At 51.5% G+C, this 13,618-nt stretch overlaps 1 protein-coding gene across 1 annotated transcript in view; it reads left to right on the top strand.

Annotated features, from left to right (window-relative positions):
- LOC140727238 (unconventional myosin-X-like) overlaps positions 1-13,618 on the top strand; it is a 111,172-nt gene that overhangs the window by 27,369 nt on the left and 70,185 nt on the right. The window contains exons 3-11 of the mRNA XM_073044502.1: positions 88-243; positions 2,081-2,268; positions 3,168-3,302; positions 6,846-6,970; positions 7,225-7,238; positions 8,219-8,303; positions 9,116-9,219; positions 10,645-10,774; positions 11,864-11,982. Coding sequence (XP_072900603.1) covers positions 88-243; positions 2,081-2,268; positions 3,168-3,302; positions 6,846-6,970; positions 7,225-7,238; positions 8,219-8,303; positions 9,116-9,219; positions 10,645-10,774; positions 11,864-11,982 — 1,056 coding nt within the window. The remainder of the gene's footprint in view (positions 1-87; positions 244-2,080; positions 2,269-3,167; positions 3,303-6,845; positions 6,971-7,224; positions 7,239-8,218; positions 8,304-9,115; positions 9,220-10,644; positions 10,775-11,863; positions 11,983-13,618) is intronic.

The following is a 13,618-nucleotide window of genomic DNA, read 5'->3' as shown; positions in this document are numbered from 1 at the left end:
GTCACCCAATACTCTTCTCCTTCTCCTCACCATTCTCTTTCCCTCCCCACTCTCTCCATTCCTTGTCCCGCCTCTCTCCCACTCCAGGAATTCTCCCTGAAGGCTCCTGTGGCCCTGGAGCTTGCCACGCCGATGCACCAGACCAGTGTTGATGGGACGGACGACATGTCGAACCTCGCTGACCTGCACGAGTCCAGCATTCTCTACAACCTCTTCCTGAGATACGGGCAGGATAAGATCTACGTACGCCATGTTCCTCCGCTGCTGTCACTTCCCTCTTCCCGTTCTCTACCGAATGCCCAGGTGTCAGGGTGAAAGTGTTCAGGATACAGGACCTGGAACTATAAACCTAATCCACATTCTATCTAACTCTTCCGTCCTACGCAGCCCAATGTATCAGGGTCTACCAGCCTGCTGGTGTGTTCCGTGCACCACAAAAAAAATCCTACCTCTGACATCCCCCCCCCCCCCCCACCCCAAACTTTCCTCTGCTCCCCTTTCGCAGTATTGGTCACTGCTGCCCTGGGAAAAAGTCTCTGTCTGCTCTACGTCTGCCTCTTAGCACACACTCCTCTATCAATTCACCTCTCATCTCCTTTCATTCCAAAGCTCCAGCTCGCTCAACCTGTCCTAAGTCCGACAGTTGACATAAACTCAATGGGCTGAATGGCCACCTTCCACTGCAAGGAAATGTAAGAATGCTGCATGCATTTAGGTAAATTGCCTCTTGTTTTGCCATTTTCCATAGATTTATGGAGCACTACTGCACAGAAATAGGCCCTTTGGCCCACCTAGTTCATGCTGAACAATTATCCTGCGTAGTCCTATTGACCTGCCCCTGGACCCTATATACCCTTCTCATCTATGTACTGCACCTTTGTTTCATTAGGAGTTTGAAGAGATTTGTTTGTCACTAAAACACTAGAAAGTTTCTATAGATGTACCGGGGGAGGGGGAGGCGCTACTGTACAAGACCGAAAGAAGCTACAGAACGTTGTAAAGTTAGTCAGCTCTATCTTGGGTACCAGCCTCCGCAGTCCCCAAGACACCTTCAGGGAGCGGTGCCTCAGAAAGGCAATGTCCATCACCCAGCGCATACCACCTTCTCGTCGCTGTCAGAAGGAGGTACAGAAGCCTGAAGACACACACTCAGCGATTCAGGAATAGCTGTTTCCCCTCTGTCATATGATTCCTAAATGGACATTGAATTCATGAACATCACCTCATTTTTTAAAATATATACTACTTCTGGTTTTGCACTATTTTTAATCTATTTAATATACTTATTTACTTATATTTTTCTTTCTACTTTATCATGTGTTGCACTGAAATGCTGCTGCTGAATTAACAATCTTCGTGATACATGCTGGTGATAATAAACCTGATTCTGAATTCCAAACTTTGCTTAAAAGTTGAAATTGGACCCTAATCCAGCACTCGTGCTGGCAGCTCATTCCACACTCTCACTGCCCTCCAAGTGAAGTTCCCCCTCATTTTCCCCTTAAATATTTCAACTTTCATCCTTAACCTATGACCTTTAGTTCCAGCCTCACTCAACCTCAATAGCCTGCTTGCATTTACTCTATCTGTACCCCTCATAAGTTTGTACACCTCTATCAATATCGCCCCTCATTCTCCAGGGAATAAAGCCCGAACCTATTCAAACTTTCCCTATAACTCGGGTCCTCAAGTCCCGACAACATCCTTGTAGAAGCGTACTTCGACTCCATTTGCTTCTTGTTGTTGCAACTGCTGCTTGTCTATTTAGTTCTACTGTTTGAACATATCCCCCTTCCTTGCTGAACCTCCTCCAAGGTTCTTGACCCATGAATGAGCTGAATCTCTCACCGAGAATCCCAGTGAAGCCTCCTGTGAGGACATTTGCCCTGGCCCTGCAGAGATGCAGGGCATTCCCTACCCATGTGATCGTCTGCGTCTCGGGCAGATACTCTGTGGCATCTGGAGGTCCGACCCAACCCCAGTGATTCAGGAAGGGAACTAGCGATGAGCACAACCAGCGGGACAGGACTCTTCCAACCCACTGCTCAGCTCCCAAATGCTAACTGTGCGTTTCTTCCAGACGAACATTGGCTCGATCCTCACAGCAGTGAACCCCTACAAGCACATCGAGAGTCTGTACAGTGCCAGCATGGTCAAGCTGTACAGTGGGCACCAACTTGGAGAGCTTCCGCCCCACATCTTTGCCATTGCCAACGAGTGCTACAGGTGCCTGTGGAAGCGAGGGGACAGCCAGTGTGTGCTTATCAGGTGGGTAGCAGACTGGCACGGTCGACTAGTGGCTAGTATGATCTTTAGAGTACCAGCGGTCATCGATCAGGATTCGTTCCCATCGCTGTCCGTAAGGACTTTATCCACTCTCCCGGTGACTGTGTGTTTCCCTTGGAGCTCTGATTTCCTCCCACATTCCAAAGGCCTAGGAGTTAATAGTTAATTGGTCACACAGACAGGATGGGATCACTGGTGTGGAAGTGCCTGTTACTGTGCTCTATCTTTCTGAAGAGGACGTGAGGGAACCATCAGTTCCAGGGTAGATTAATTATATGCTGAAGGGTCTCGGCCTGAAACGCTGACTGTTCACTCTTTTCCATAGATGCTGCCTGGACCTTGAGTTCCTCCAGCAGCTTGTGTGTGTTGCCTGGACTTCCAGCAACTGCAGATTGTCGCTCGTTTGTTAATTAGATACCGTAGCTTAATTTGTCACAGGTATATCAAAACATCGAAACATGCAGTGAAATGTGATGTTCGTGTCAACGAGCAGCACAGTCCGCGGATGTGCTGGGGGCAGCCTGCAAGTGTGGCCATATATCCGGTGCTAACATAGTTACGGTGCCCACAAGTTACTAACTCTAAACCATGCGTCTTTGGACTGTGGGAGGAAACCAGAACACCCGGAGGAAACCCACACAGTCACAGGGAGAATGTACGAACTTCTTACAGACAGTGGCGCAAAGGGAACTCCGATTGCTGGTATGATACTGTGCTGCCCCTTATCTTCAGAGACCGTGATCTTCCCAGATTTAGTTTGTTGATTGTCAAACGGTGAGGCGAATTGCTACTTGGTGCATGGTTTGCTCTGTCACGATCACCAGGCCAGTCTAACCTGTGGATGTGTTTCTCTCCAACCCCGTGGCCGACTACCTGCCCAGTGGGGAGACGGGGGCGGGCAAGACAGAGAACACCAAGCTGCTGCTTCAGTTTCTGTCGGTCATGAGCCAGAAGTCCCTCGGAGCCTCAGCCCACGAGAAGAGCACACACGTGGAACAGGCCATTCTGGAGAGCAGGTGAGTGTCTGGCCCACTGCTGTCACACGTCCAGAGGGCCTGAATGCTGTCACTCCGCCACTGAGGAGGATGAGGGCAGCAGCCACAGGGGTCACCACCACTTGTAGGTTTCCCTCCTTGCTGACAGGGAAGTGTACGTTCTGTGGCCACTTGGGCACACCTGCTCGTTAATGCAAATATCCAATCAGCCAATCACGTGGCAGCAATACAATGCATAAAAGCATGCAGATGTGGTCAGGAGGTTCAGTTGTTGTTCAGACCAAACACCAGAATGGGGAAGAAATGTGGTCTAAGTGACTTTGACAGTGGAATGATTGTTAGTGCCAGATGGGGAGGTTTGAGTATCTCAGAAACTGCTGATCATCTGGGATTTTCGTGCACAACAATCTCGAGAGTTTACAGAGAGTGCTGTGAAAAACAAAAAAAAGTCCAGAGAGTGACGGTTCTGTGGGTGAAAATGCCTCGTTAATGAGAGAGGTCAGAGGAGAATGGCCAGACTGGTTCAAGCCGACAGGAAAGTGACAGTAACTCAGGTAACCACACGTTACAACATTGGTGCGCACAAGAGCATCTCTGAACGCACAACACATCGAACATTCAAGCTGATGGGCTACAGAGGCAGAAAACCAGTAGCCACTTTCTCAGGAACAGACGGTAGAGGAGGTAACTAATAGTGTGGCCACTCCGTGTATTGTGACTGGGACAGGCTGAAATCCTGTCTGAAGGGAGAACCGTCACCAGAGGGACTGCTTCCGTTCCAAAGCAGTTCATCCTTAACTTATCAGGAAATAACCTTGGCAGCAGAATCCATCCTGTATGTGAGATGTGGCTGTGAAAGCAAAATTATTGGACAAATCTGAGGCAGTGGCAGATTATATATCAGGGGCTAATGGATTATTGTGTAGGCAGGATTAAGACAGTAACATATTGCATGTCGGGGGGTGACAGGTTACTGTGTAGGCAAGATTGAGACAGTGGCATATTGCATGTCGGCGGGTGACAGGTTACTGTGTAGGCGGGATTGAGGTTATCGTTAATCTAGTCTTGGGGGGGGGGGGCTGAGGTCTCTACATCACTACTGATTCACATGATCACAAATAAATTCCCAAGTTCATGGGTATCTTGCCTCTGCTCCATGTTTCCTGCTTGTTTCCCATAATTCTTGGCCCTCCACTAGACCAACATACTCAGGCCGATAAGCAATGATTCCAAAGGTTTATGACTCTCAGAGGAAAGTCCTCCTCTTCTCCATCACAAATCAAAGTTCCCCTTCTGCTGAAATTATTGCACCTGGTTTACGATTCTTCGTTGGAAGATCGACCCTGTGAAGTCCCTTCAGAATTTTCACTGTTTTAGCATTACCTTTTGTTTTCCAGTGAGTTATGACGCATAGAGCATTACAACACCGTACAGGCTCTTCGGCCCACAATGTTGTGCTGGCCCTTTAACCTACTCTCTGATCAATCTAACTCTTCTCACCTACATGGCCCATAACCCTCAATTTTTCTATCATGTATGTGCCTAACTAAGGAAATTTCCCTAATGTGTCTGCATTTGCCACCACCCCTGGCAGGCTGTGTGTAAAAATAAAAATCTTACTTCTGACATCTCCCCTGAACTTCCCTCCACTCAGCTTAAAAGGATGTCCTCTGGCATTAGCAGGTGCTGGTGTCCTGAGAAAAAGGCTCTGGCTGTCCACTCTATCTATGTCTCTTATAATCTTATACATCCCTGTTAATGAAGTGACCAGAACTGAACACAGTACTCCAAGTGTGTTCTATCCAGGCTTTTATAGAGTTGAAACATTACCTCGCTGCTCATAAACTCAATCTCTGAAGGCCAGCACGCCGTACACCTTAACCACCCTATCAACCTGCATGGCAACTTTGAAAAATCCATGCCCTTGTATTTTAAGAGCCCTCTGTTGCTCCACGCAGCGGAGAATCTTGTATTTCTAAAGTGTATCATGTCGCCCTTCTCCATCTGCCACTTCTCAGCCGGGCTGTGCATCGTTTCGGTGTCCTGTTGTAACCTATGACAACCTCCTGCACTCTGCACAGCTCCACCAACCTTCATGTCATCTGCAGACTTACTAACCAACTCTCCCACTTCCTCATCCAAGTTATCTATAGAAATCACAAAGGGCAGGGGTCCCAGAACCAATACCTGCAGAACAAGACTAGTTCTGACCTCCAGGCAGAAACCACGTGCCTGGAGGTCACCACCTGCGGGCAAGCCAATTCCGAATCCATGCAGCCAAGTTCCCTGGATCCCGTGGTTCCTGACCTCCTGGACGAGCCTACCATGGGGAATCTTGTCAAACGCCTTTACTAAAACCCATGTTACACCACGTCCACCACTCTACCTTCACCCATTTGTTTGTCACTTCCTCGAAAAACTCCGGTAGGACTTTCCTCAGTATTCAAAGCAAGAGGGATCGAGGAAGGAGCTGGGTTACATTAGCATGCCAAAAATAACCTCTTGGTGGAGCCTGGGGATGTGCGGAAGGTTCTCGATGAATATTTTTATGGTTGCCTTCACTTAAGAGTGGATGATAACGATCATAAGGAAGTAAGATTGTTGAAAGTTGGCGAGTCACCAGTTGAAATTTATCCCGGGCTGTTTAAAAACAGCAAGGGAGGAAGCTGTGGGAGCTGTGATTGTTCTTCTGCACCCTGGTCACTGAGTGGTGCTGGAGTCGGGAGCTGGTCAAGTTGGACTGTTGTTTAACAAGGGAGGAAGGGTTACTGGACAGCTTGTTTTACCCCGGTGATGGGCAGGTTATTAGGATCTGTTCTCAGGAACGTTACAGTCCTTCATTGCATAGGTACAGGCAGGTGTTAGGAATGGATCTGTTAGTCTCTGGTACAGAATCATCGGCTGAAATGCCCAGCGTTTCCTTCCTTTCACAACGGACCCAGATGGCCTCTTCTCTCGAACATGCAGATTCTGTCCGTGTGTGCTTCCCCTTGTCCGTCCCCCACGTGGCTCTGGCCAGCTCTTCAGCCCTCATTCCCTCCAGGAACTGAAACATGGAGTGATTGAGGGTCAGTGGGTAGTCACTGAGCAGCGGGAGATGGGAATGATTGGATCAGAGGATGAGAGAGTCGGGAGTGAACGGATCAGAGGATGAGAGAGTCGGGAGTGATCGGATCGGAGGATGTGCGAGTTGGGAGTGATCGGATCGGAGGATGTGCGAGTTGGGAGTGATCGGGATCGGAGGATGAGAGAGTTGGGAGTGATCGGATCGGAGGATGTGTGAGTTGGGAGTGATCGGATCTCAGGATGAGAGAGTCGGGAGTGATCGGATCTCAGGATGAGAGAGTCGGGAGTGATTGGATCGGAGGATGTGTGAGTCGGGAGTGATCGGATCGGAGGATGTGTGAGTTGGGAGTGATCGGATCTCAGGATGAGAGAGTCGGGAGTGATTGGATCGGAGGATGTGCGAGTCGGGAGTGAAAGGATCGGAGGATGAGTGGGTGACAGTGGGAGTTGGATCAAATGATGGCACCTGTACACTAAGGATTTTAATCTCTCCCACAGCCCAGTGATGGAAGCCTTTGGGAATGCCAAGACTGTTTACAACAACAATTCCAGTCGATTTGGGAAGTTTATCCAACTGCACTTCTCTGAGAATGGGAATATTCAAGGAGGAAGCATTGTCGACTGTATCCTTCCCACCTTGTCCTCATGATGCCTCAGGGCTGCCTCTACTGCCCCCTGACCCCTGCTCACTAACAGGGCAAACTAGGTCGAGGAGACTGGGAGGAGAAGGGGTGAGGAAGGAGTGAGGAGGTGGTATGAGGGTGGGTGAAAGCTGAGGGGAGAGGGGTGCTGTGAGAACGATGGTCAACGCTGACAGACCTCCTCCTGAGCGAAATGATACACAGTCGACCCATTAAATCCTTAACCCGTGTCTCAGATCTGCTGGAAAAGGTGAGTCTTAGAGTCAAAATGGATAGAGTCAGGCCTTCGGCCCCTCCCTGTGGGTGAGTCAGACTTTGTTCAATTCCCGCAAAGTAGGATCTCAAAGGAGCAGATCCTCGAGGTTCTGCCACCTCTCTCCCCTCTTCGCCTGCTCTCCAGTCGTCAGTGTCCAAGCCAAGGACCGAGTCACTAGCCAGAGAGACCACCAGCTCATGCTAACCCCATAGACAGAGGGGAGGACACAGTCTGGCCCCAGTCAGAAAGAGTGCCAGCTTACCCTGGGCTCCCACAGTTTGAGGGAGGATTCCTGCTTCTTTATGGGCGTGTTTGAATGAAACCTCTTTTCTCTTCCGGAGCCCTCTCAGTTAACCCCGCACAGGGGCGGAGAGGGAGTGCAAACTCTAATCCGAGTTTAATCATTCTCACCCTGGGATCATTTCAGAGAGCAGCAGAACCTGAGGTAAAGAAACAGGTCTCCAGTCTCAGTGAAATCCTGACTGACCGCTTACCTCAGCTCCTATTCCCATGCACTCGTCACCTGCAGCCAACCAGAAAAGGACAGGGAAATCCCTTCGCCCCTGACTCACGAGACATCCCCTCACCTGGAGTTCCCTACCACACAGTTCCACCGCTGAGCAACCTCCAGTCCTCGAGCTGGGTGCGGAGATGGTGAGGAACCCACTGGGGACAAAAACAGTCATTTAGAGGGGAGAGGGGAGGGGCAAGGTGGGGGGATGTTGCAGAGGAGAATACTAGGAACTGGCACAGACTCGATGGGCCAAATGGCCTCCATCTGTGCTATCAGATGGTGAGCCCATGCATGCATACAGACACGTACGTGTGCGGACACAGACGCGCATTTCTCAGAGCAACACGCGCAAAGTGCTGGAGGAACTCAGCAGGTCAGGCAGCATCCGTGGAGGGGAATAAACAGTCGACATTGCAGGCCGAGATCCTTTCATCAGAACCGAATTCCCTGGTGATTGCAGAACCGAGTGGTGAGACAGAACCCAGCCGAGAGGAACTTCCACATCTTCTACGCGCTGCTGGCTGGGATGGAGCCTCAGCAGAAAGGTGAGTCCATGTGACATTGGATCGGACTGAGGCCATTCTACTCACATGGCTGATTTACTATCCCCTCAACCCCATTCTCCCTGTAACCATCGACGCCCTGACTAATCAAGAACCCATCAGCCTCCACTTTAAATCCACTAAATGACTGTGACAATAAATTCCACAACTGCGTGGGGAGCCAACAGGTCCCAGCCAGGGAAACTGGACTGGGGGTGCTGGAAGTGGGGTGTTGGGTGAGACCAACAGGAGCACCTATGGGTGCAAGCAATGGGTCCGGGTTGTAGTGGCGAGGGGAAGGCAGGTGTAGAGAGGGCTCCTTTGTCAGTACCATCGGACAGGAAGTACTGCAGCCTTAGGTCCCCACCACCAGGTTCAGGAACAGCTTCTACCCTACAACCATCAGGTTCCTGAACCAGCGTGGATAAACTTCTCTCACCTCAACTCCGAACTGATTCCACAACCTACAGACTCACTTTCAAGGACTCTACCACATGTTCTCAGTATTATTTATTTACTCAAATTGTCTTTCTTTCCACTTTGGTTGTTTGTCAGTCTTTATGGATAGTTTTCATAAATTCTAATGTATTTCTTTATTTTTCTGTAAAGAAAATGAATCTGAAGGTAGTATATGATAACATGTACGTGCTCTCATAATGAATTTAACTTGACTGACTTTGGAGTGGTGGGGTGGATGGGTGCAGAGGGGATTCCTTTGGTTTGAGCCAACTGATTTACTCTCTCTTCCCCCCCACCATCTCCCCTCCCGTCCCCTCACCCCACCCCCACCTATAATGTCCGTCAACACTGGACAGAGGAGCTGGGGTTGGCGGGGACTGTGGAATTCCGATATCTCCAGCAGTCGGACGGAGCACTGGCGGAGAGTCGGGAGGACAAGCTACTGTTTGAGAAAGTGATGGTGAGTTTGGGGGGGGGGGGGGAGAGCTGATCTGGGCCGATGGAGGGGGGAGCGGGGTTAGAGCTGTCAGTCCATGTCCACTCCTCACTGTCTAGGGAATAGGTCCAAGTGTCCAGTCTCCAGGATGAGCGTTCACGGTCTGGGAATGTGTCCGGGAGTCCACCACTGGACATTGGGCCTTTTTGTGGACACTGGACACTCCAACCCAGGACTGAGGACTTGACATAGACCCTGGGGACTGGACACTTGTCCACCCACAGTGACCAGGTTCCAGATCCCAGGCTCTCGACGTCAAGTTCCCAAGGTCCCAGGAGCCCTTTGACCAAGGGTCCTGGGTTGGACTGTCCACTTCCCAGACCTCCGGGTCTAGGTCAAGTACTTTTATCTTTTTGTGCCGTGAAACAACACATTTCACAACCTATGTTAGTGGTATTAAACCTGTCTCAGGTTTAAATTCAAGTTCATTGTCATCTGATCACACATGGATACCACCAGACAAAACAACATTCCTCCAGACCATGGTTCACCCACAAAACCTGTATCTCACACAGCACAGAAAACAAAATATTAGTATAAATAGGTTTCAAAAGGTACATTTAATGTCAGGGAAATGTATACAATGTACATCCTGACATTCTTTTTCTTTGCAAACATCCACGAAAACAGAGGAGTGCCCCAAAGAATGAATAACAGTTAAATGTTAGAACCCCAAAGTCCTCCCCAGCTCCCCCTCCCATGCATAAACAGCAGCAAAGCAATGACCACCCCCACCCACCAGCAAAATAGCATCTGCAGCCCCCCCCACCGAATACTCAAGTGTGCAGCAAAACATCAGTAAAGACAGAGACTTGCAGTACTCCAAAGACTACTCGTTCACCCGATATTCGACATACCACAGTCCCTCCCCCTCCCCCTAATAAGGGAAAAAGAGGTGTCTCTGTTTCACAGCGAGAGGGGAGACATAACAGACGACTCATTGATTTATGATGTTAAAAACCTGTTGCATTAATAAGATATAATTCAACTGCATGTCGTGTACAGCACAGGTAAACACTACAATAACGAGGAAACCCCTCACTGACCCAATGATGAGACGTCGGTGGGGATAGGACGTACGTTAGTCTCACAGCCTGAGGGAAGGAGAGGTTACCCAGCCTGGTAGTCTGAGTTCTGATGTGTCCTTCCTGATGGTAGTGGGTCAAAGGGATTGTGCAGTTGGAGGTTGGGAACATTTCCAATGCTTCATACACAACGCTCCCAGTAAGTGTCACACACAGAGGGGGAGATTCTGATTCTAAATGTCCAGTGCCCGTGGTCCCACATTATTGGGCTTAATGCCCAGTCCTGGGGGTGAGGAGGGGTTAGAGAGATGACTGGAGGGTTGTGAGTGACTCTGTTGCTGGCTAACGCTCTCTCCTCCCCCAGGGAGCTCTGCTGGTGTTGGGCTTCAGAGCTGAGGACGTGAAGGATGTATTGAAGCTCCTGTCGGCCATTCTGCAGCTCGGAAACATCGGGTTCATCACTGCTGGGGGTGCCCAGATAGTCAACAAGGAAGGTGAGGGGTCAGGGGTCCGGGTACAGAAGGTTCCAACGCCAAGGGGCTGTTCTGGGACAGAAACGGCAAGAGAGCCATGATGGAAACCATGCTGTAGCTCCACCATTCCCCTCCCTCCCCCATCCTCCTTCCCCTCCCTCCCCCATCCTCCTTCCCCCTCCCCATCCTCCTCGCCCTCCCTCCCCCATCCTCCTCGCCCTCCCTCCCCCATCCTCCTTCCCCTCCCTCCCCATCCTCCTTCCCCTCCCTCCCCATCCTCCTTCCCCTCCCTCCCCTATCCTCATTCCCCTCCCTCCCCCATCCTCCTCGCCCTCCCTCCCCTATCCTCCTCCCCCTCCCTCCCCTATCCTCCTTCCCCTCCCTCCCCATCCTCATTCCCCTCCCTCCCCTATCCTCATTCCCCTCCCTCCCCCATCCTCCTTCCCCTCCCTCCCCTATCCTCCTTCCCCTCCCTCCCCTATCCTCCTTCCCCTCCCTCCCCATCCTCCTCGCCCTCCTTCCCCTCCCTCCCCCATCCTCCTTCCCCCTCCCCATCCTTCCTTCCCCCTCCCCATCCTCCTTGCCCTCCCTCCCCCATCCTCCTCCCCCTCCCACCCCTATCATCCTTCCCATCCCTCCCTCATCCTCCTTCCCCTCCCTTCCCCCTCCCCATCCTCCTCGCCCTCCCTCCCCATCCTCCTTCCCCTCCCTCCCCTATTGTCCTTCCCCTCCCTCCCCATCCTCCTTCCCCTCCCTCCCCATCCTCCTTCCCCTCCCTCCCCTATCCTCATTCCCCTCCCTCCCCATCCTCATTCCCCTCCCTCCCCATCCTCCTTCCCCTCCCTCCCCTATCCTCATTCCCCTCCCTCCCCATCCTCCTTCCCCTCCCTCCCCATCCTCCTTCCCTCCCTCCCCATCCTCCTTCCCCTCCCTCCCCTATCCTCATTCCCCTCCCTCCCCATCCTCCTTCCCCTCCCTCCCCTATCCTCATTCCCCTCCCTCCCCATCCTCCTTCCCCTCCCTCCCCATCCTCCTCCCCCTCCCTCCCCTACCCTCCTTCCCCGCTCCGCCCCGTCCCTCACCAGCATCACACTCTCTCTTTCCGCCTAGTGCTGACCGCTCTCAGTGACCTTTTGGGATTGGATGCTGACCAGTTGGCCGAAGTCCTGACACACCGTTCGATGATCCTGAGGGGCGAGGAGATTAGCACACCTCTGACCACGGAGCAGGTGGGTGTCATTGTACCCTCACCCATCCCTACACTCCTTATCTCTGAAGGCCACCCATCCCTCCTTATTGCTACCTCTCCCTACCTCCAGAAACCCAACCTTCACTGCCCATCCCTCCTTATTGCTACCTCTCCCTACCTCCAGAAACCTAACCTTCACTGCCCATCCCTCCCTTCCTTACCTCTCCCTACCTCCAGAAACCTAACCTTCACTGCCCATCCCTCCTTATTGCTACCTCTCCCTACCTCCAGAAACCTAACCATCACCACCCATTCCTCCCTTCCTTACCTCTCCCTACCTCCAGAAACCTAACCTTCACCACCCATTCCTCCTTCCTTACCTCTCCCTACCTCCAGAAACCTAACCTTCACCACCCATTCCTCCTCGTTCCTACCTCTCCTTATCTCCGAAAGCTGAACCTTTACTGCCCATCCCTCTCCTCCCTACCTCTGAAAGCCTAACCTTCACGGCCTATCAACCTAACTCTCCCCATCCCTCCCCTCCCCACCACATCTTCACCATCCCTCACACTTGCTCTCCCTACCCCTCCCCTCGCCTCCCTAACCCCAACTCCACCCCTCTCCATCTCTCCTGACGACCCCCTGTAGCAGTGCGGATCGACCGCCAGACCCGCCTCTGACCAGAGCTCAGCTTTCGAAGGAGTTGCTGAGGGTGTCTGTGCAGGACTGGGCAGCGGGGTACAGAGGCCTGTGATGTATGTCCCAGTCTATAGCTGGTGGGAAGACCTGGGTCTTGCCGAGGCACTTTGAAGTCTGGAGGGCTCAGCAGGGGGAACACGGGTTGTGCTCCTGTCTGAGGGGATTTTGAACCAGGATCATGGTTTCAGGATGCATGTGAAATGTTTAGGACTCAGTTGGTTGTGACCCTGTGGAATTTTCTTCACCAGAGGGCCAGTCACTCAGTTGTACCTTCTAGATTGTACTCCTCCTCCTCCACCCCCACCTCTATAGTCACGTTTCCTCCCTCCCCCCGCCCTCATTTCTTTTCCAGTCCTGATGAAGGGTCTCGGCCCAAAACATTGACAGTTTATTCCTCTCCATAGATGCTGCCTGACCTGCTGAGTTCCTCCAGCATTGATTTTGTGTGTGTGTGTGTGTGTGTGTGTGTGTGTGTGTGTGTGTGTGTGTGTGTGTGTGTGTGTGTGTGTGTGTGTCTGTGTGAGTGAGTGTGTGTGTGCGTGCGTTACTCTGGATTTCCAGCGTCTGCAGAATCTCTTGTGTTGGTAGGTTGTGATCCTGTGGAACTGGTTACCCCAGAGATCTGTCGAGAACAAGTCACTGGGCTGGCATATAAACACAGAAGTGTCACGGAGTTGGGGTGCGGTAGTGGAATGAGCGAGAGATGGACAGACGCCGGCTGAGTGAGCCGGTTCTAGTCCTGTTTCCAACATTACGCTTTCATGTTATGAGGGAAGCCTCATACTATGCACTCCCACCCTCCAACCTGCTCAGTTATTTACGTGGGGGAGGTAGGCAGCATCTCTGAAGAAGAGTAAACAGTCAACATTTCAGCCTTCAGCAAAGCCAGGTTGTCACTGACATTTGTCTCGAAATTTGTTTTGTGGAAGAGCAGTTAAGATGGATTAAACAGGGCAAAGCGAAATGGGGAGGTAGTG

Source organism: Hemitrygon akajei, chromosome 5 (genome assembly GCF_048418815.1).
Source record: "Hemitrygon akajei chromosome 5, sHemAka1.3, whole genome shotgun sequence".
Classification (NCBI taxonomy): Eukaryota; Metazoa; Chordata; class Chondrichthyes; order Myliobatiformes; family Dasyatidae; genus Hemitrygon; species Hemitrygon akajei.
This window is presented reverse-complemented; position numbering and strand designations above follow the sequence as displayed.